The following is a 22,545-nucleotide window of genomic DNA, read 5'->3' as shown; positions in this document are numbered from 1 at the left end:
ATGACCCCAATGTCTTTTTAGTCAAAATAAAGTCTCCCGCCCCCCCCCCTCCTCCTCCTGTAGACTTTCGTGAATGCAGGTGAGTTCTTCCATCCTCCTCTCCAGCTCCTGGGCCTGCTGCCTCAACTCTTCCGCCGACTCAGCCTTTGCGCCCTCATGTAAGTGAATTGACTCTTTCACTAGATCCACTACATCCATGAGAAGGAATACACCTGCCGTGGCTGCACCAAGGACCCTGGCTCCTTTGCTCAGGGCCAGAGCAGTGCCTCCAAAAGCTTTCTGCACCTGCTTGCCGCTTCGGGCTGAGACTGCCCCCGTGCGCAAGAAGCGCATGGCCTTGACTGCTAAGCGAGGATTGGCTTTGGCCAGCTTGAAGGCACGGGCATTCTTCACAATGCCTTGCAGGGATTGGATGCACCTACTTGCTAAGGAAACAATTTTGGGTGTGCTGCGACTTAGAACCTCCCCGACCAGCTTCTCTGTGTCACTGCCGGTTGACAATAGGCGGCTGGCTTTGGCTTTAGTTGACGCATCCTTTGAGGCTTCCACGATGCTGGCAGTCACACCGGTTACAGCAGCTGCTGCTCCCAGTCCTATCCCAGTTGCCGAAAGCACCAGACTAACCCCTGCTGTCACAGGTGCCAGAGACAGGCCAATGATGGTCAGGATGCCAGACACAGCGCCCGCGGAAGAGGCCGCCACTTGGGTGATGGTGCAGTCCCTGTGCACCTCGTCAACCTCATCAGCAAGTGCGTAGAGCTTTCGTATGCGTTCCTCAAGGTCCTGTTTCACCTGAGGAAACTCCTTCATAAAGCTCTCCCCATGCAGCTGCTCTGCTGAGGGCATGTCTTCGTCCTCCTCGGCCATGAGTGCTTCCAGTTGGTGCAAGTCTGCATAGAGCGCATCTGCTTCATCCCTGCAATCATGAAGGACAGGGGATTAACCAAGGCAGGTGTATGAATCGCTAAGGCTGAGACCCCGACTGGATGAGCTGGTGCGGGAAACCCTGTCCTCTATGGTGGGAACATGTGCGTCTACCCAGAAGCCCTCAGATTACACCACATTGGCAGTCCCCATTCTGACTGGAAGCAGTCACTAAGCCTCACTGCCTCCCTCTGGTCAGGGTTACTCCATGGAGAAAAGAAGAGGGTGCCACAGGGATGTCAGGGGCCCTCCAGCTCACAGACAGGGTTGGAGGACATAATCACCCAGGGCCCTCTACTCCCAGCAGAGAGGGGATCAAATCAGGGAAGGAAGAAATGTGCCCCCTGACCCCCTGCACAGCCATCCACTAGGCCCCTGGCCTCCTCAGTCCTGTGCCAGGTGCCTCAGCTGCCTCACTCTAGTCCAGCCCCGCTGCCAAGCCTTCCTCCCATCCTCCCACCTGGACCACCCTTGCTCCATCCAGACCCCGGGCTCTGCCCCTGCTCCAGGCCTCTCTGGGCCTCTGAACAGGATGACTGCACTTACTTCCTCACCTTGGACCCTGCAGTTCACCACAAGGCCTTCACCACAGTCCTATCAGACGGACTTGCTATTCCATTGAAGAGAGAGATGACATAAGCCCAGAGCCCCAGAGCCAGGCAGAGATACACTCAGGATTCAACCCAACACAGTGCAGCTTCACTCCAGCTCTCCGCCTTCCAGGCCAGCAGGACCCTGCAGAGTCTGTACAATCCCTTTCTTAGGGAGAGCAGGCTCTCTAGCCAAAATCCCAGGGACACAAACTGTGCCAGGAATTTTCTGGCTTGTCCCACAGGAAGTCCTGTGTGGTTCTCACGTCCAGCAAGAAGAAGCTTGGGCCCTGTCTATTCCCAGCATTTTTTTTAAAAAGTTCATGTGGCCTTAGCCGGTTTGGCTCAGCGGATAGAGCGGCGGCCTGCAGACTCAAGGGTTCCAGGTTCGATTCCGGCCAAGGGCATGTACCTGGGTTGCGGGCACATCCCCAGTAGGGGGCGTGCAAGAGGCAGCTGAATCGATGTTTCTCTCTCATCGATGTTTCTAACTTGCTATCCTTCTCCCTTCCTCTCTGTAAAAAAATCAATAAAATATATTTAAAAAAAAAAAAGTTCATGTGAACTGCCCTAACTGGTTTGGCTCAGTGGATAGAGCGTCGGCCTGCGGACTGAAAGTTCCCAGGTTCGATTCCAGTCAAGGGCACATGCCAGGGTTGTAGGCTTGATCCCTAGTAGGGGGCCTCCAGGAGGCAGCTGATCAATGATTCTCTCTCATCATTGATGTTTCTATCTCTCTCTCTCTCCCTCTCCCTTCCTCTCTGAAATCAATAAAAATATATTAAAAAAAAAAGTTCATGTGAACTGCCCACCTACTATGTGTCAGTCATTAGGCCAGGGGTGGGCAACCTTTTTGTGAGTGTGTGCCAAAACCAGCAAAATCTCTGACTCAAAATTCTTCTGTGTTCCAACCCTAATTTTTTGAGAACATGTTACGCCTACCTTGATATCTCTTAAGGTGTACGTATGTGAAGAACCTTGAAGAAATAATAAAATTCATTGGAGGGACAAAAACACAGTATATGATGATGAAAAATACATTTATTTTTTAATGTATACATGTACACTGATAGTCCGACAGAAAACTTTATGACTCCGTTTGATATTATCAGTGGGACTTTTGCTGCTGCATCACTGATGACAGAGATTTTACATCAGGTTTATATTTCGTGACCTTCAGAGATATGCACGAGCTACTACTTTCATCCGTCAGGCTACTCCTATTACGAGACTTAACAAAATTCATCACTGAGAACAAAGATTCACAATTGTAAATGGAAGATTATAAGAGAGGGCTTCGCGTGCCAGCAAATTTACTGGCGTGCCATGTTTGGCACACGTGCCAGGGGTTGCCCACGCCTGCATTAGGCTAAACAGTTTTCACGCATGATCTTATTCTCTTCACAATAAAATAGAACCGATGAATAAGACAGAGAGTGGTTAAGTAACAGGCCCAAGGTCACATAACCTAACCCCTGCAGGCCTCATCTCTTCTCAACCTGGGGCCCTTCTCTGCAAGGACTGATATGAAGGAAATGTTCCTCATGGACTGTTGAGAAGGAACTTGTTCAACCCCAAGCACAGGACCCTGCCTGGAGGAGTGCGCCTGCCAGAGGGATCTAGATGCAGGGGGGATGGGTGACAATACAGGCATCCCCGGGCGGTTACCTGGACACATTGGCCGCAGCCACAAATTTCTCCCAGGATTCATCACTGAGCAGGCAATGCAGTTTCTCTTTGTCCTTTGGGTCCATTAAATACTCAATGGCATCAACAAAGTCTTTGCCCTCTGGATGGAAAGAAAAAAAACAATGAGGTTAGAAGAAATCCTGGTAAAACATAAATGGCATTGAGTATAAACAAGGAGGTTAAATGTTCATCTTCCAGAGCAGCTGTCACCTGTGGCAATTTTCTAAAATCTGAGGTACTTTTGATGGAATCACCTGGTGCTGTGTGTTCCCCAAACTTTAGAGGTTGAAGCTCTGATCGCCCCCCCCACCACCCCCCTTCAGGTGCCTGTATTTTTAAATTTATTTTTTTTAAATTATTTTATTGAGGAAAGGAGAAGGATAGAGAGATAGAAACATCAATGAGAGAGAATTATCTATTGACTGCTTCCTGCAGGCCCCCTACTGGACATTGAGCCTACAACCTGGACCTGTGCCCTGACCAGGAAGCGAACCTGTGACCTCTCAGTTCATGGGTGGATGCTCAACCACTGAGCGAACCTGGCCAGGTCCCATGTGACTGTATATTGTAATTAAGGTTAAATGAGTTCATAGGTGTAGGACCCTAATCCCTTCTGACTGGTGTCCTTATGAGTAAGGGAGAGACAACACATCTCTCCCTCCCCCACTCTTGTCTCTCTCCCTCTAAAAATCAAAACCTTTTTTAAAAATTAAGTATAATAATGTGTGACTCCCAGGGATTTGGAAACTATGGAAGTGCAGATGAGGGACTGGGGACTCATGTATGTTTTGCCGGTGCAGAGATAAGATTTAAATGTTTCCTGCCATATCTGCACAAGGGACATAATTCTTTTCTTTTCTTTTTTTTAAATAATTAAATCTTTATTGTTCAGATTATTACAGTTGTTTCTCTTTTTTCCCCCCATAGCTCCTCTCCACCCGGTTCCCAACCCAACCTTTGCCATTACACCCCCCCCCCACCCCCCACTGTCCTCATCCATAGGTGCACGATTTTTGTCCAGTCTCTTCCCACATCCCCCAACCCCTTTTCCCCCCCAAGAATAGTCAGTCCACTCCCTTTCTATGTCCCTGATTCTATTATAATCATCAGTACATTCTGTTCATCAGATTATTTATTCACTTGATTTTTAGATTCACTTGTTGATAGATGTGTATTTGTTGTTCATAATTTGTATCTTTACCTTTTTCTTCTTCTTCCTCTTCTTAAAGGATACCTTTCAGCATTTCATATAATACTGGTTTGGTGGTGATGAACTCCTTTAGCTTTTCCTTATCTGTGAAGCTCTTTATCTGACCTTCAATTCTGAATGATAGCTTTGCTGAATGAAGTAATCTTGGTTGTAGGTTCTTGGCATTCATCACTTTGATTATTTCTTGCCACTGCCTTCTGGCCTGCATGGTTTCTGTTGAGAAATCAGCTGACAGTCGTATGGGTTACTCCCTTGTAGGTAACTGACTGTCTTTCTCTTGCTGCTTTTAAGAGTCTCTCTTTGTCTTTTGCTCTTGGCATTTTAATGATGATGTGTCTTGGTGTGGTCCTCTTTGGATTCCTTTTGTTTGGGGTTCTCTGTGCTTCCTGGACTTGTAAGTCTATTTCTTTCACCAGGTAGGGGGAGTTTTCTGTCATTATTTCTTTAATTAGGTTTTCAATATCTTGCTCTCTCTCATCTTCTGGCACCCCTATAATTCAGATGTTGGTACGCTTGAAGCTGTCCCAGAGGCTCCTTACACTATCTTCATATTTTTGGATTCTTTTTTTGTTTTGCTTTTCTGGTTGGGTGTTTTTTGCTTCTTCATATTTCAAATCTTTGGCTTGATTCTTGCAATCCTCTAGTCTGCTGTTGGAACTCTGCATAATATCCTTTATTTCAGTCAGTGTATGCTTAATTTCTATTTGGTCCTTTTTCATACCCTAGATGGTCTCACTAGATTTCTTGAAGATCTCACTACATTTATCGGTGGTCTCTCCTGTCTTTTTGAGGGTCTTACTAAATTTGTCAGCGGTTTCTAGAAAGTTCTTGAAAAACCTTAAAAGTGTGGTTTTGAACTCTATATCCAGTAGTTTGCTTTCCTCCATTTCTGTCATTTGTGTCCTGTTTCTTTGTCTCCGCATTTTGGCTGCTTTCCTGTGTTGATAGAGTGGCTTTCTGTGCTAGATGTCCTATAGGGCCCAGTGGCTCAGCCTCCCCAATTACCTGAGGTGGACACTCTTGGTGAACCCCCCTTGTGGGCTTTGTGCACAGTCTTCTTGTAGTTAAGCCTTGATTATTGTAGGTAACACTGGGAGGGATTGACCTCCAGGACAATTGGCTATGAGAATCAGCTGTGTCTGCAGTGGGAGATCTTCTGTGCTGGAGACACCCCTCCGGGGCAAGACTTGCTTCAGTGGGGCTTTGGTGCTCACTGAGTCTGCCCCCTGAGAGTGTCCTTTATGGATCCAAGGAGCTGCAAACTAGATGGTCCCACTCTGAACACCGGGCACACTGGCTCCTGGATCTCTAGGGAGGTGCTAATATAGTCTCTGCCTGAGGCTATCCAGCAGGAGCCAGATGTGAAGCAATGCAAGTTGCCTGGGGCCTCGGGCCAGCTGCAATTTGTTAGGTAATTTTCAGATTGCAAAGGGCCAGGCCTTTCATATGCAAAAGCCCCCATGTGTGGCTTGCTGCTTGGGCGGGGCATGGTCTCAGGGGATCAACAGGGCAGAGCAAGCAGCTATGGCTGCCCTCAGAAGTCCCGCTTCTCAGTGTCTGGGCAATCGCTGCAAGCATCTCTGAGAGAAAGCCACCCTCGAGTTCCCACTGATGCCAGACAGTCCAGTTTCTCCTGTATGAGTCTGGGTCCCCAGAGACTCGCCCAGAACTGGAGCTCAGAGCTTGAGACTCCCTCCAGATTGAAAAAGACAACTGTGTCCTCAGCCACAAGCCCTCTTCGCTTGCGCCTCCGTACCTCTGTACTTCCGCACTGCACCTCCTCTGAGTCTCGGTATGCTTTTCTCTTTCCTTCTAGTTGTAGAATTTCCACTCAGCCAGCCTTCCTGTGGTTTTGGATGATGTCCATTCCGTCTTTTAGTTGTATTCTTGAAGCAGTTGTGCAAGGCAGCAATCTCCGGTGTTTACCTATGCCGCCATCTTGATTTTCCGGGACATAATTCTTATTTCACAGAAAAAGAAAGTGAAACTCAGGACAAGTGAATGCCCAAAGTCAAGAAGCAGAAAGCTCACAGGTGGCATCCAAGGTCACCCATCAGGCATTTCCTTACATGAGGTTGAAGCCTCCTTATGTTTCAAAAATTCATGTGATTTCTATGTTCTACCCTATAGTTTACCTCTGGGACTTTTTAAAATTTAAAAGTAATGTTTCAGATCATACACCATTGATGGAGTAAAACTACCAGGCAAAGAGGATTCCTCCTGCTTCTTTTTTTTTAATTAAATATTTATTGTTCAGATTATTACATTTGTTCCTTTTTTCCCCCCCATAACTCCCCTCCACCCAGTTCCCACCCCACCCTCTGCCCTTACCCCCCCCCCCCCCCGCACACACACACACTGTCCTCATCCATAGGTGCACGATTTTTGTCCAGTCTCTTCCCACATCCCCCAACCCCTTTCCCCCCCCAAGAATAGTCAGTCCATTCCCTTTCTATGCCCCTGATTCTATTATAATCACCAGTTCATTCTGTTCATCAGATTATTTATTCACTTGATTTTTAGATTCACTTGTTGATAGATGTGTATTTGTTGTTCATAATTTGTATCTTTACCTTTTTCTTCTTCTTCCTCTTCTTAAAGGATACCTTTCAGCATTTCATATAATACTGGTTTGGTGGTGATGAACTCCTTTAGCTTTTCCTTATCTGTGAAGCTCTTTATCTGACCTTCAATTCTGAATGATAGCTTTGCTGAATGAAGTAATCTTGGTTGTAGGTTCTTGGCATTCATCACTTTGATTATTTCTTGCCACTGCCTTCTGGCCTGCAAAGTTTCTGTTGAGAAATCAGCTGACAGTCGTATGGGTTACTCCCTTGTAGGTAACTGACTGTCTTTCTCTTGCTGCTTTTAAGAGTCTCTCTTTGTCTTTTGCTCTTGGCATTTTAATGATGATGTGTCTTGGTGTGGTCCTCTTTGGATTCCTTTTGTTTGGGGTTCTCTGTGCTTCTTGGACTTGTAAGTCTATTTCTTTCACCAGATAGGGGAAGTTTTCTGTCATTATTTCTTTAATTAGGTTTTCAATATCTTGCTCTCTCTCATCTTCTGGCACCCCTATAATTCAGATGTTGGTACGCTTGAAGCTGTCCCAGAGGCTCCTTACTCTATCTTCGTATTTTTGGATTCTTTTTTCATTTTGCTTTTCCGGTTGGGTGTTTTTTGCTTCTTCGTATTTCAAATCGTTGACTTGATTCTTGCAATCCTCTAGTCTGCTGTTGGGAGTCTGTATAATATCCTCCATTTCAGTCGGTGTATGCTTAATTTCTAGTTGGTCCTTTATTATAACCTCGAGGGTCTCACTAGATTTTTTTAGGATATCACTGCATTTATTGGCGGTCTCACCCGTCTTTTTGAGGGTCTTACTAAATTTGTCGGCGGTTTCTAGAAAGTTCTTGAAAAACCTTAAAAGTGTGGTTTTGAACTCTATATCCAGTAGTTTGCTTTCCTCCATTTCTGTCATTTGTGTTCTGTTTCTTTGTCTCCACATTTTTTATGCTTCCCTGTGTTGATAAAGTGGTTTTCTGTGCTGAGTGTCCTCTAGGGCCTAGTGGTTCAGCCTCCCCAATTACCTGAGGAGAACACTCTTGGTGCACCCCCTTGTGGTCTTTGTGCACAGTCTTGTTGTAGTTAAGCCTTGATTGTTGTAGGTAACTCTGGGAGGGATTTACCTCCAGGCCAATTGGCTATGAGAATCAGCTGTGTCTGCAGTGGGAGATCTTCTGTGCTGGAGACACCCCTCCGGGGCAAGACTTGCTTCAGTGGGGCTTTGGTGTTCACTTAGTCTGCCCCCTGAGAGTGTCCTTTATGGATCCGAGGAGCTGCAAACTGGATGGTCCCACTCTGAACACTGGGCACACTGGCTCCTGGATCTCTAGGGAGGTGCTAATCTAGCCTCTGCCTGAGGCTATCCAGCAAAAGCCTCCATGCAGGGTTTGGGTGGGGCAGGTCCCACAGGATCAACAGGGCGGGGCTAGCAGTTATGGCTGCCTTCAGAGGCCTGGCTTTCTCAGTGTCCCGGCAATCGCTGCAAGCACCTCTGAGAGAAAGCTGCCCTCGAGTTCCGACCGATGCCAGACAGTCCCGCTTCTCACGTATGAGTCTGGGTCCCCAGAGACTCACCCAGAACTGGAGCTCAGAGCCTGAGACTCCCTCCAGATTGAAAAAACAGCTGCACCCTTAGCCGCCAGCCCACTCCATGTGTGCCTCTGTACCTTAGTATTTTACTTCTGCCCCGCACCTCCTCTGAGTCTCGGTATGCTTTTTTCTTTCCTCCTAGTTGTAGAATTTCCACTCAGCCAGCCTTCCTGTGGTTCTGGATGATGTCCATTCTGTCTTTTAGTTGTATTTTTGAAGTGGTTGTGCGAGGCAGCAAACTCCGGTGTTTACCTATGCTGCCATCTTGGTTTCTCCCTCCTCCTGCTTCTTACAGGTGCTCCAAGGTGGGCAGTGGAGGGGTGTCTTCAGGTGGTTGGGGGTTGGAGCCTCAGCTCTAATCCTGTGATCCATCAGTATCAGCTCTCCCTGCTACAGGCTAGTTTCAGGGGCCACAGCTCCCTTGGGGACCTCTGACCCCAGGGGAGACCCTGGAGCCTGCTCAGGAGCTACTGGCTTCTGAGCTGTCCTCTCCTCCCTTATGCTGCAACATGAACAAGTATTTTCCTCTCCTGGGAGGGTGATTTGGTTGCCTAGGCAACGCAGTGTTCATTTGGGTGGGTGGAGGGGCATTTTTTCCTTTTCTTGTTTCTTCCACTGAGGGAGAAAGGAAACCAGGATTTACATGGAGGGAACCCAGGGCACAGTATCTGTGTATTTCTTGATTGGGATGTGGATAGGTGGGGAAAATAACAATGCAGGCCTCGCGGCTGTGTATCTGAGATCAAGAGAAAAAGTTCCTGCCTGAGATAATCACATCTGGTAAGCATGTGTTTATACTTGGGAACCCAGGTCAGGGCCCCAACACAGCGGGGATGCGGGGGGGGGGGGGGGCGGGGGCGGGGGTTGAGATTCTATGGAGGGGAAAGTTTCCACCTGCAACTAGCAGGTTCCAGGTTCAGGGGCAAAAAGTCCCACCTCCCATGGGCTGTCCTGGCCTCTTTGGACTCATTGGATGTGCGGCAGAGAAAGGAAGGCAGTGAACACCCTGGGGAGAGAGCCAGTAACGAGGTCCCCCACATAGACTCCTGGTTGAGGGGACTCCCTTTGGTGCGTCTTGGGGGCTCAAGGACACTCATCAACCCCCTTCAATGTTCCTGATTCCTGTGTGGTTTAACCCATTCTGGAGGCACCTCCTTCAATTCTACGTCATAAGCAGGAATCAGCCAGAGAGAAGGAAGTTGACTACCTGGGAAGATCTCATCAGCTTCTGAGGTCATGGTGTCAGCAGTGGGATCTCAGAGTTTCCCCTTCAGCTCACCAGTCTGTACCCTTGGGGAGAGGAAACAAATTGTGGGGTCAAATGTGAGCCCTCTGAAGATGCCGGATCCTCTCTGCTATCCTCCCCCCACCTTTGGATCTTCGCTTGTTTCTAGTTCTTTATGAAAATAGTGCAAAAACACCCTTCTAGCATATGAGTTAGCCTGCATTTGAGATTGTTTCCCTTAAGATATTTCTAAAAGTAGAATGACTGGGTCAGAGGGTATTTACATATAAAAATTCTTCATACCTATGCCACATTGTTATGCAAACAAACTGTGCCAATGTCCACTTATACTCACAGTACATGAGGTGTCCATCTTTTCCATCTTTTAGTTCATAGTAGGTTTTATTTAAAGAAACACAAATTTCGTTTTACTTAAATTTTTTATTACACTAAGAAATGCACAACATAAAATTTACCACCTTAACCATTTTTAAGGGTAGAGTTCAATAGTGTCAAATTCTATTTACATTGCTGTGCAACCAGTCTCCAGAACTCTCTTCCTCTCGCAAAAGAGAAACTCTGTACCCACTAAACAGTTACTGTCCTATCTCTCTCCTCCCAGCCACTGGAGATTGCCATTCTACTTTTTGTCTCTACAGATTTGATTGCCTCACCTAAGTGGACTCATACAAGGGTTATCTTTCTGAGATCGGTTTACTTCACTCAGCATAGTGTCCTCAAGCTCCATGCCTGTTGGAACATAGGCCAGAATTTCCTTATGTTCTGGAGAATAACGGTTCCTAGTTTCTTCTACGCATTTGCAATTAAGGAGGGGATGTAAGGAAGATGACATGAAGGTGGGAGAAAGCAAGGAGAGGACTGGATTACAGGATGGTTCACAAGATGGTGCTCTCTTGTTTAAAAATGTTTTTATTGCCCAGCCGGTGCAGCTCAGTGGCTGAGTGTGGACCTATGAACCAGGAGATCATGGTTCGATTCCCAGTCAGGGCACATGTCTGGGTTGCAGGCTCCACCCCCAGTGTGGGGTGTGTAGGAGGCAGCCAATCAATGATTCTCTCTCATCATTGATGTTTCTACGTGTCTCTCTCTCCCTTCTGCTCTGAAGGCAATAAAAATCATATATTTAAATAAATGTTTTTATTTGCTTCAGAAAGAGGATGGAAATGGAGAGAGAGATAGAAACACTGAAGAGAGAGAAGCATCCATTGGCTGCCTCCTGCACACCCCCTACGGGGAATTGAGCCCACAACCTGAGTATGTGCCCTGACTGGGAATGGAAATGCTGACCTCTGGGTTCATGGGCCAACACTCAACCACTGAGCCACAATGGTCACACAAGATTGTGCTCCCTTGAGGGTGGTTATTTCAAAGGCATGTTAACCTGGATGCACAGATACAATGGACAGGGCTTGCTTAAGGAAAACAAACCTTTTAATGAAAAGTATATGCCTGGGATGTGACCTCCCACCATGACCTGCACAGCTAGGAATTTATGATCCCATCACCCTGTGAGGTTTCTTTGCATAGAACCCATTTTTCATCCACAGTCCCCCTTTTGATGCCAAGTCAATTTGAAGGATGCACGGATGACCAACCTCTTGGTTGGATAGCGTGCTCTCACAGCACTGTAGGGGCTCTTTCCTAGGAAATGTCAGTGTCCACCTTGTGTTGGTGACCATTGGGATGGGGCAATACTGTAATCATGGGCTCTGTGTTGAGGCCAAATTTTCCCAAAATGGGTAAGACAGGTAAAGGGAAGGCAGTCAGGTCTTATGGCCGTCATTGTGAGAAAACACTCTGGCCCTGGCTGGGTAGCTCAGTTGGTTAAAGCATCGATCCAGTATGCCAAGTTTCTGGGTTTGATCATACAACGCACATATGAATAACACATGCAAGAATCAATCAATGAATGCATAAATAAGTGGAATGATTGATGTTTCTCCCTCTCAATCTCAAATCAATAATCAAGAACACTCTGGATCATTTCTGTTCTATGAACTATCATGATGGGAACAGATTTTCCCATGGAGAGGATTCTCCCAGTTCTGTCTGGGACTATCTTGCCTTAGGAACCCAGGGAAGAAAGGAAATGCTGATTGCCTTTAGGGGTTATTTTGAGAAGGCAAACAGCATTTATCAATTATCCCTCCTGAGACCTGCCTGAAACAGAGTGCCAAGGGACTTGCAGTATAATTATAGCCAATGATAATGTGGCTGATTTGCATGGTCTTTGCTCTGCCCAGTAATGCTCTACGACTTTTCAACTAGTGACTCACATTCTTCTAATAACCTTTGAACTGTGTACCAGTTATATCTGTAAGCACAGGGCAAGGTCTATTCTCTGGTGCCCCTCCTGTCCCCAGGCACCCGCTGCCCTCCTGGCACCACTGGCTAAAGCCTTGGTGTGTCCCATGATGGGGACACAGAACAACCAGCCACTGGACCACACAGCACAGCCCGTTTCGCTCACACCTGAGTTATCCCATTAGGTTTACTTGTCAGTCTTGAGGAAAAAATGATGACTCGGATGTCACACAAATTACCCCACTGATTTAATGTTCTTCTGGCAGTTCTATCAGCTTCCTAGAGTTCCATTTATTTCCTCCTGACTCCTTCCTGCAGCCATCCTACTTTTATATATGGAGAGCGAGAGGAAGCGACGAATGTGAAAAACCTGGGTCCCTGTGAAAATCTGATTCTGATGCCTGGCCTTGAGCAGGACATCCCAAAGCTGCCCCTTCCCCAGAGGGGGCACCCAGGTCTGAGGCACAGGCCCAGCTCTGTCCAGCCCCTCCCACTCCTACTCACTACCTGCTGCCAGGCACTTTGCTTCCTGCACCAGAGGCTCCTTGAAGGCTGTAGGTACCATTACATCTGTCCTGCATTGCCGGGATCCAACCCCAGCAGGTCCAGGAATCCCCAAAGGTGTGGACGGAGTCGGCGAAGAAGGAATGACACGGAGACAGCGTTCAGTTGATCAGCAGCCTAGCCAGGATCTCCAGTCAGGATCTCCAGCCAAGTTCTGGTCTGGATCTCCAGAGAGGTTCTGCTTCAGATCTCCAGCCAGGTTCAGTCACCAGGTTCTAGTCAGGTTCTCTTGCCATGTTCTATAGTCAGGTTCAGTCCAGGATCTATTGCCATGTTCTCTCCAGCGAAGTTCTTCTGTCTCCAGGCTCCGTGTAGGTTCTGTCTTCTGAATTCTGTCTCCTGAGTTCTGTGTCTTGCTGTCTTGTCCTTAGTTCTGTGTTCTGAGTTCTGTTCTAAGTTCTGTCTCTTTCTGTCTTGTTACAAATTTATTTATACCAGTTGATTCAATCCTATCAATCTCTATTACAAAGGTTAGGGCGTTTCTTATCTCCATTCCAGGGAGAAAAGATTATGTAGTTTAAGCATGATTGTTCATAGTTAAAGGGATTAATTACCCGCCTGGCACTTAGTTGAGGGGTTTTATTCCCTCCCTAACTTCAGGGGAAAATCCCTACCTGGGGATTCAACCTTTCTCGGAGAGGTGACCTTGGTTAAAACACAGCGCCAAGAAGGTGAGCAAACATATTAAGAACCGTATGCCATATATGCCAGGTCCCTTGAAACAGCAAGGATGGACCGGCTCCCGGCACTGCATTAGGAAGAGGACACAGATGCAGACCAAGAAGAGGAGGAAGAAGAAACAAAAGGCTTCTATAGCCCTGGCTGGTGTGGCTCAGTGGTTGCAGCATCAGCCCGTGCACTGAAGGGTCAAGGGTTTGATTTCTGGTCAAGGGCACGGACCTGGGTTATAGGTTCTATCCAAGAACCAAGTCAGGCACAGTCCAGGTGGGGGAGGCAATAGGTTGATGTACCTCTCTCAGACTGATGTTTCTCTCTCCCTCTCTCTCCCTCCCTTCCACTCTCTCTAAAAATCAATGAAAAAAGTAGGTGAGAATTAAGAAATTACAATAAAAACTAACAATAAAAGTGGGTTGGGGGGATGGGATGTTAAAACTCATGTTGAGGACAACCAAGATGGCAGCATAACCACCATGTACGTGCTGCCCCCCATAACCACATTAAAACTACAACAAAAAGACAAAACAGCAATCATTCAGAACCACAGGAAAGCTGGCTGAGTGGAAGTTCTACAACTAGAAGGAAAGAAAAAAGCGCATTGAGGCTAGGTAGGAGGTGCAGAGGCACCAAGAGCAGAGGTATGGAAGCTTGCGAACTGGGGTATGCAGGTTTTTTTCAATCGGGAGATACAAGCTCCCGACTGCACTGAACTCATTTCGGGAGAAACTGGACTGTTTAACATTGGGTCGGAAAGTGAGGGTGCCTTTCTTGCGGAACTGATCACAGGGATCATTGCTACTGTGGGGGCATGGGACTCAGGGACTCGGGGACGCGGAGACCTGGAGACACGGAGACCTGGAGACATGGGAGACGGTGACAGCCATTGCTGTTTACTCTGCCAGGGTGATTCTCTGAGACCCCCCCCCCCATTCAATTTACAACCCCACCCAATCTGTGCACAGCGGGCAAATAAATCACCTGCCCTTTTGCAGCCTAACCTAACAAACTGCAGCTGGGTCAGAAAGCTCCAAAAGTTCCAAACCCCAAACAAAGAGTAGAAATCTGCAGATCTCGCAGTAGCTCCTGCTAGGCGGACTCACACAGTGGTTGAATTTTCACCTCCTTGGAGATCCAGGAGCCAGTGAACCCAGTGGTCAGATACCAGATTTCAACTCACATCCATAAGTGACACACTCAAGAGGCAGACTCAGTGAGTACCAAAGCCCCACTGAAGCAAGTCTTGCCCCATAAAGGTGTCTCCAGCACAGCAGTTCTTCTACTATAGAACCAGCGGGTCCTTGCAGTCAATTGGCCTGGAGGTCATTTCCTCCCAGGGATACCAACAGCAATCAAGGCTTAACTACAACAAGACTGTACACCCAGCCCACAAAGGGGTGCACCAAGAGTGTCCACCTCAGGTGATTGGGGAGGTTGAGCCACTGGGCCCAATAGGACACCTACCACACAAAGCCACTCTATCAATACAGGGAAACAGCCAAAATGCAGAGACAAAGAAACATGTCACAAATGAAAGAAATGGAGGAAAGCAAATTACTGGATTTAGAGTTCAAAACTACAGTTATAAGGTTACTCAGAATCTTCTACAAACCCCCAAGTAACTTAGTGAGACCTTCAAGGATCTTTTTTTTTTTTTTTTGACCTTCAAGGATCTTAATGAGAATGCCAAAAAAATGAAAAAGGACCACTCAGAAATTAAGCATACATTGACTGAAATAAAGAATAATATACAGAGATCCAACAGAAGACTAGAGGATCCAAAGAATCAAGTCAAAGATTTGAAATATGAAGAAGCAAAAAACACCCAACCGGAAAAGCAAAAAGAAAAAAGAATCCAAAAATATGAAGATAGTGTAAGGAGCCACTGGGACAACTTCAAACATACCAACATCCGAATTATGGGGGTGCCAGAAGATGAGAGAGAGCAAGATATTGAAAGCCTATTAGAAGAAATAATGACGGAAAACTTCCCCTACCTGATGAAAGAAATCGACTTACAAGTCCAGAAAGTGAAAAGAACCCCAAATAAGAGGAATCCAAAGAGGACCACGCCAAGACACATCATAATTAAAATGCCAAGGGCAAAAGACAAAGAGAGAATCTTAAAAGCAGCAAGAGAAAAACAGTTAGTTACCTACAAGGGAGTACCCATATGACTGTCAGCTGATTTCTCAACAGAAACCATGCAGGCCAGAAGGGAGTGGCAAGAAATATTCAAAGTGATGAATAGCAAGAACCTACAACCAAGATTACTCTACCCAGCAAAGCTATCATGTAGAATTGAAGGTCAGATAAAGACCTTAACAGATAAGAAAAAGCTAAAGGAGTTCATCACCACCGAACCAGGATTATATGAATTGCTGAAGGGTATTTTTTAAGAAGAAGAAGGAGAAGGAGAAGAAGGAGAAGAGGAAGAAAAAGGTAAAGATAAAAATTATGAACAACAAAGGGACAACAAATACATATCTACCAACAAGTGAATCTAAAAATTAAGTCAATAAAAAAAATCTGATGAACAGAATAAACTGGTAAATATAATAGAAGCGAGGACAGAGAAAGGGAGTGGACTGACAATTCTCATGGGGAAGGGGGTGTGAAGGGTGAGGGAAGAGTTTGTACAAAAATCTTACACCTATGTGTTGGGAAAATTGGACAGATATATGCAAGAAAATGAAACTAGACCACCAACTTACACCATACACAAAAACAAACTCAAAATAGATAAAGGACTTAAATGTACAACGAGAAACCATAAAAATTCTAGAAGAATCCAAAGGCAACAAAATCTCAGACATATGCCGAAGCAATTTCTTCACTGATACAGCTCCTAGGGCACTTGAAACTAAAGAGAAAATGAACAAATGGGACTACATCAAAATAAAAAGCTCCTGCACAGCAAAAGAAACCATCAACAAAACAACAAGAAAGCCCACTGCATGGGAGAACATATTTTGCCAATGTCATATCTGATAAGGGCCTAATCTCCAAAATTTATAGGGAACTCATACAACTTAACAGAAGGAAGATAAACAATCCAATCAAAAAATGGGCAAAGGACCTAAATAGACACCTTTCAAAAGAGGACATTCAGAAAGCCAAGAGACATATGAAAACTTGCTCAAAGTCACTAATCATCCAAGAGATGCAAATCAAAACAACAATATGGTACTATCTCACACCTGTCAGACTGGCTATCATCAACAAATCAACAAACGACAAGTGCTGGAGAGGATGTGGAGAAAAAGGAACACTCGTGCACTGCTGGTGGGAATGCAGACTGGTGCAGCCACTAGGGAAGACAGTATGGAGTTTCCTCAAAAAACTAAAAATGGAACTCCCATTCGACCCTGTGATCTCACTTCTAGGAATATATCCCAAGAAACCAGAAACACCAATCAGAAAGGATATATGCACCCCTATGTTCATAGCAGCACAATTCACCATAGCTAAGATCTGGAAACAGCCTAAGTGCCCATCAGTAGATGAATGGATTAGAAAACAGTGGTACATCTACATGATGGAATACTATGCTGCTGTAAAAAAAGAAGGAACTCTTACCATTTGCAATGGCATGGATGGAACTGGAGAGCATTATGCTAAGTGAAATAAGCCAGTCAATGAAAGAAAAATACCACATGATCTCACTCATTCATGGATAATAAAGACCATTATAAACTTATGAACAATAATAGATACAGAGGCAGAGCTGCCTCAAACAGATTGTCAAACTGCAGCAGGAAGGCTGGGGAGGGGAGGGGAGCAGAAGGGGGATGGGTAAGAGATCAACCGAAGGACTTATATGCATGCATATAAGCATAACCAATGGACATAAGACACTGGGGGGGGGGGGGGTAGGGGAGGCCAGGGGATTGTCAAGGGCGGGGGGAAAAAGGAGACGTATGTAATACCCTTTGTAATACTTTAAGCAATAAAGAAAATTTTTAAAAAAATCTTACACCTATGGATGAGGACAGTGGCAGGGATAAGGGCATGGGGTGGGGTGGGAGGGGAGCTATGGGGGGAAAAAAGAGGAACAACTATAATAATTTGAACAATAAAGATTTATTTAAAAAACAAAAAGAAAAACTCATGTTGAATGCAGAAACATTGCTCCTCGAGACACAAATTCCAGAAGCTATAAAGGGAAACTTTGATTGATTTGTCCTCTTCAAAACTACAAACTGCAAAGGCTGCCATCAGCCAAGGCAGAGCATGAGAGACTGGGCACTGTGTGCAGTAGGTATGTGGACACAGGTGACTCGCTGTCCACACTAACCAGGAGCCTACGGATCAACATGGAGAAACTGAACCCAGATTCTTAAACATGGGGAGACACAGGAACAAATCATTCTCAGGGAAGGGGCTTGCCCAGCGTCAGGCAGCTCCTGGGGGCAGAGTAGAGCCCACCCCTCCTGGTGCTGGAGGCTAAGGAGGGATCTGGTGTGAATAAGGCAGCAGCTCCCAGGTGTGTCTCTGCTGTACAGACACAGGGATCTGGGCTCAGTCTCCTCCAGCTGTAGTCTGTCCACAATTGGTGTTTTAAGAAGGAAAACCGGCCCTAGCCGGTTTGGCTGAGTGGATAGAGCGTCAGCCTTCGGACTGAAGGGTTCCAGGTTCGATTCCGGTCAAGGGCATGTACCTGGGTTGCGGGCACATCCCCAATAGGGGGCGTGCAGGAGGCAGCTGATCGATGTTTCTCTCTCATTGATGTTTCTAACTCTCTATTCCTCTCCCTTCCTCTCTGTAAAAAAATCAATAAAATATATTTTAAAAAAAAAAGAAGAAGAAGGAAAACCGGGTCATGCCACATGCCTGTGTCAGGCCCTAGGTCAGGGCTTCTCCCCGACTCTGGACACACAGGACCACCTCTCATGTTTCCCACCCCCCACGGTCCTCAATGAGGGCCGGCCAAGAGCAGGGAGGCAGAGCCCACCCATCTTCCTGCTCAGTCTCCCTTCATGGCACCTGGGGCGTGTCAGCCTCCTCTCAGGGCCTCAGTTTCCCCACAGGGAAGGGCACTAAGGCAGTGGTTCTCAACCTCCCTAATGCCGTGACCCTTTAATACAGTTCCTCATGTTGTGGTGACCCCCAACCATAAAATTATTTTTGTTGCTACTTCATCACTGTAATTTTGCTACTGTTATGAATCATAATATAAATATCTGATATGCAGGATGTATTTTCATTGTTACAAATTGAACATAATTAAAGCATAGTGATTAATCACAAAAACAATATGTAATTATATATGTGTTTTCCGATGGTCTTAGGCAACCCCTGTGAAAGGGTCGTTCAACCCCCAAAAGGGTCACGACCCACAGATTGAGAACCGCTGCTCTAAGGTCAAAGGGAGGGTGAAAAAATGCCTGGATTCATGCAATCTCAAAGGAAATCCTTTGCTCCATCAGCCTGAGCAGCAGCCCCAGGGGCAGCCTCACGGCATCCAGGCCACAAGGAACGGAGATTCTTACTCACCTACCATCCCCCACCTCCTCTCCTTTTCCCAAATCCCCCAACACCCACCCCCTCTGCCTCCTCCACATCGCCCCACACCCACCCCCTCTGCCTCCTCCACATCCACCCACACCCACCTCCTCTGTCTCCTCCACATCCCCCCACACCCACCCCCTCTGCCTCCTCCACATCCCCCCACACCCACCCCCTCTGCCTCCTCCACATCCCCCCACACCCACCTCCTCTGTCTCCTCCACATCCCCCCACACCCACCCCCTCTGCCTCCTCCACATCCCCCCACACTCACCTCCTCTGCCTCCTCCACATCCCCCCACACCCACCTCCTCTGCCTCCTCCACATCGCCCCACACCCACCTCCTCTGCCTCCTCCACATCCCCCCACACCCACCCCCTCTGCCTCCTCCACATCCCCCCACACCCACCCCCTCTGCCTCCTCCACATCCACCCACACCCACCTCCTCTGTCTCCTCCACATCCCCCCACACCCACCCCCTCTGCCTCCTCCACATCCCCCCACACCCACCTCCTCTGTCTCCTCCACATCCCCCCACACCCACCCCCTCTGCCTCCTCCACATCCCCCCACACTCACCTCCTCTGCCTCCTCCACATCCCCCCACACCCACCTCCTCTGCCTCCTCCACATCTCCCCACACCCACCTCCTCTGCCTCCTCCACATCCCCCCACATCCACCTCCTCTGCCTCCTCCACATCCCCCCACACCCACCTCCTCTGCCTCTTCCACATCTCCCCACACCCACCCCCTCTGCCTCCTCCACATCCCCCCACACCCACCCCCTCTGCCTCCTCCACATCCCCCCACATCCCCCCACACCCACCTCCTCTGCTTCTCCCACATCACCCCACACACAGCCCCTCTGCTTCCTCCACATCCCCTCACACCCACACACACTCCTCAGCTTTCTCCACATCACCCCTACATCCCCCTTCCTCTGGGGTCCCTGGCTCCTGTCTCAGGTAGCCCAAGACTGTGCTGAGCCGGAGGGGTCATGGCATACCCACCTGAGCAGTGCCACCTTCCTCTCCACTGCTAAGAGTTCAGGGGCAGAGAGGAACCCACAACTGACCTGGGTTACAAACCGGGCTCTGCCCCACTTACATGCACCCTTGAGCCCAGCACCCACCCCACACCCCCAGTTTCAGTTTCCCTCATCTGTAAAAGAGTGACAATAATTCTTGTCTTAGAAAGTGCTGTGAGGGAGGGGCTCCTACTCTCACAACTTACCAAGACTCTCCCTCAGGTTGAGTGGAACAAGATCCACTTGCTGTTAGCTGTGCAGAACCACTCTGAGGCTGTGTCTGCACAAACACCAGACACACCTGGGTCCAAGGTACAGGGGAACAGAAAACTGAAAGCAAATGCTGATTGCCTCCTTGCATTGCCTTGGTACCTGCTCCTATTGAAGGCCCCGCCCAGGCAGTAGGTCCTTCTGCCAGGAGCACCTGCTTCTCCACCTGGAACAACATGCTCATCCTTCAAAGCCCAACTCTGGGATCACCTCCTCTGAGAAGCCCTCCAGCATCTTCCCCTCCCAGAGGCCACTGTCCCCTGCAGGCTCTGCTCCCCTGGCCCCTGGGGGAGGCCCAAAGCCACTGTGTCCGCGTCTCCCCTGATCCTTTAGATCAGGCCTCTCTGAACCTGTCCCTGGTGGCAGGGTCAGTGCCTCGGAATGACGGCGACCTGTGACCTGTCCGAGGAGGCCCTCCCTGGTGGCCATGGCCGTCTTGTGGGAGCACAGGTTTGTGGGCGTCGGCAGAGAGAAGCCGGCTGTTCCCTCTCCGGGCCCCTTTCCTGTTGACAGCAGATCTCTCTATAGGAAGCCCAGTGTCGCGGTCACACAGAAAAGTCTGAAAACGGAAGGGATGCAGGGCTGAGTGCGTGCCAGGCACCGTGCGGGCACCTTCCCGGCCTTTCCTGTTTGATTCTCACACCGGCTCCAGGAATCACCACCTGGATTTCACAGATCAAGAAACAGGAGGGAGAGAGGAGGCACAGTGCTGAAGTGAAATACTCAGGTTCGGAGTGCGCGCGGAGCGGGCTGGCGGCGGAGGGCGCGGTTGTTCTTTTCAATCTGGAGGGAGTTTCAGACTCTGAGCTCCAGATCCGGGCAGTCTCTAGGGACCCAGACTCAAACGGGAGAAGCAGGACTGTCTGGTTTCGGCCGGAACTCGAAGGCAGCTTTCTCTCCAAGGTTTGCAGCGGTTGCTGGGACTCTGTGAGGCAGAGCCCCTAGGGATGGAACTGAGAGCAGCCATAACTGCTCGCTCCTGCCCGCTCTGTAGATCCCCGGGGACCCGCCCCGCCCAAGCCCTGCGCAGAGCCATTTGCCGGATAGCCTCAGGCAAACGCTAGATTAGCACCACCCTAGAGATCCAGCACAGAAGCTCTCCCACTGCAGACACAGCTGATTCTCACAGCCAGTTGGCCTGGAGGTCAAATCACCCCCCGGTATTGCCGACATCAATCAAGGCTTAACTACAACAAGACTTCACACAAAGACCACTAGGGGGTGTACCAAGAAAGCATAAAAAATGCGGAGACAAAGAAACAGGACAAAACTGTCAATGGAGGATATTGAGTTCAGAACCACACTTTTAAGGTCTCTTAAGAACTGTCTAGAAGCCGCCGATAAATGAAGTGAGATCCTCAAGAAAACTAATGAGACCCTCGATGTTATGATAAAGAACCAACTAGAAATTAAGCATACACGGACTGAAATAACGAATACTATACAGACTCCCACCAGCAGACCAGAGGAGCTCAAGAATCAAGGCAAAGATTTGAAATGCGAAGAAGCAAAAAACACCCAACCAGAAAAGCAAAATGAAAAAAGAATCCGAAAATACGAAGATAGTGTAAGGAGCCTCTGGGACAGCTTCAAGTGTACCAACATCAGAATTATAGGAGTGCCAGAAGATGAGAGAGAGCAAGATATTGAAAACCTATTTGAAGAAATAATGACAGAAAACTTCCCCCACCTGGTGAAAGAAATAGACCTACAGGTCCAGGAAGCGCAGAGAACCCCAAACAAAAGGAATCCAAAGAGGACCACACCAAGACACATCATAATTAAAATGCCAAGAGCAAAAGACAATGAAAGAATCTTAAAAGAGCAAGAGAAAGAAACTCAGTTACCTACAAGGGAATACCCATATGACTATCAGCTGATTTCTCAACAGAAACTTTGCAGGCCAGAAGGGAGTGGCAAGAAATATTCAAAGTGATGAATACCAAGAACCTACAACCAAGATTACTTTATCCAGCAAAGCTATCATTCAGAATAGAAGGTCAGATAAAGAGCTTCACAGATAAGGAAAAGCTAAAGGAGTTCATCACCACCAAACCAGTATTATATGAAATGCTGAAAGGTATCCTTTAAGAAGAAGAAGAATGAAAAATTTTTAAATAAAAACATTTTTAAAAATTGAAAAAAAAAAGAAGAAGAGGAAGAAGAAGAAAAAGGTAAAGATACAAATTATGAACAACAAACATGCATCTATCAACAAGTGAATCTAAGAATCAAGTGAATAATCTGGTGATCATAATAGAATCAGATTCCTCTTCTTTTTGGGGGTTTGGAGTTGCCCAGATGAGGCACAGCTGTGAAGCAATGCAGGCTACTGAGAAGCCTTAGGCCTTCTGTTGGAAACTCTGGGGTTCTTTGACCTAGCT

General features: G+C 47.5%; 3 protein-coding genes across 3 annotated transcripts in view; all 3 read right to left on the bottom strand.

The window, feature by feature from the left end:
* The window catches only part of LOC132227027 (apolipoprotein L2-like), a 73,103-nt gene that overhangs the window by 34,933 nt on the left and 15,625 nt on the right, over window positions 1-22,545 (bottom strand). The window lies entirely within an intron of this gene.
* Window positions 1-22,545, bottom strand: part of LOC132227029 (apolipoprotein L2-like) — a 147,516-nt gene that overhangs the window by 112,221 nt on the left and 12,750 nt on the right. The gene's annotated exons all lie outside the window — the stretch shown is intronic.
* On the bottom strand, window positions 22-20,421 carry LOC132225947 (apolipoprotein L2-like). The gene is made up of 5 exons (XM_059680874.1): window positions 20,098-20,421; window positions 12,623-12,690; window positions 9,773-9,855; window positions 3,183-3,303; window positions 22-916 (listed from the first exon to the last, which is right to left on the bottom strand). Exons 3-5 carry the CDS (start codon window positions 9,801-9,803, stop codon window positions 22-24), a joined length of 1,047 nt encoding a protein of 348 aa, XP_059536857.1. The 5' UTR covers window positions 9,804-9,855; window positions 12,623-12,690; window positions 20,098-20,421.

This window comes from Myotis daubentonii, chromosome 2, assembly GCF_963259705.1.
Source record: "Myotis daubentonii chromosome 2, mMyoDau2.1, whole genome shotgun sequence".
Lineage (NCBI taxonomy): Eukaryota > Metazoa > Chordata > Mammalia > Chiroptera > Vespertilionidae > Myotis > Myotis daubentonii.
Note: the sequence above shows the minus strand (reverse complement) of the source record. Positions and strands in the feature narration are given on the sequence as shown.

Excerpts from the sequence above, each read along its gene's own strand:
- LOC132225947 (XM_059680874.1), bottom strand. The coding sequence starts at position 9,803 with ATGACCTCAGAAGCTGATGAGATCTTCCCAG. Across the intron at positions 3,304-9,772 it reads AGCTGATGAGATCTTCCCAG|AGGGCAAAGACTTTGTTGAT; the intron begins GTAGTCAACTTC and ends CTTTCCATCCAG. Across the intron at positions 917-3,182 it reads GCTGCGGCCAATGTGTCCAG|GGATGAAGCAGATGCGCTCT; the intron begins GTAACCGCCCGG and ends TCATGATTGCAG.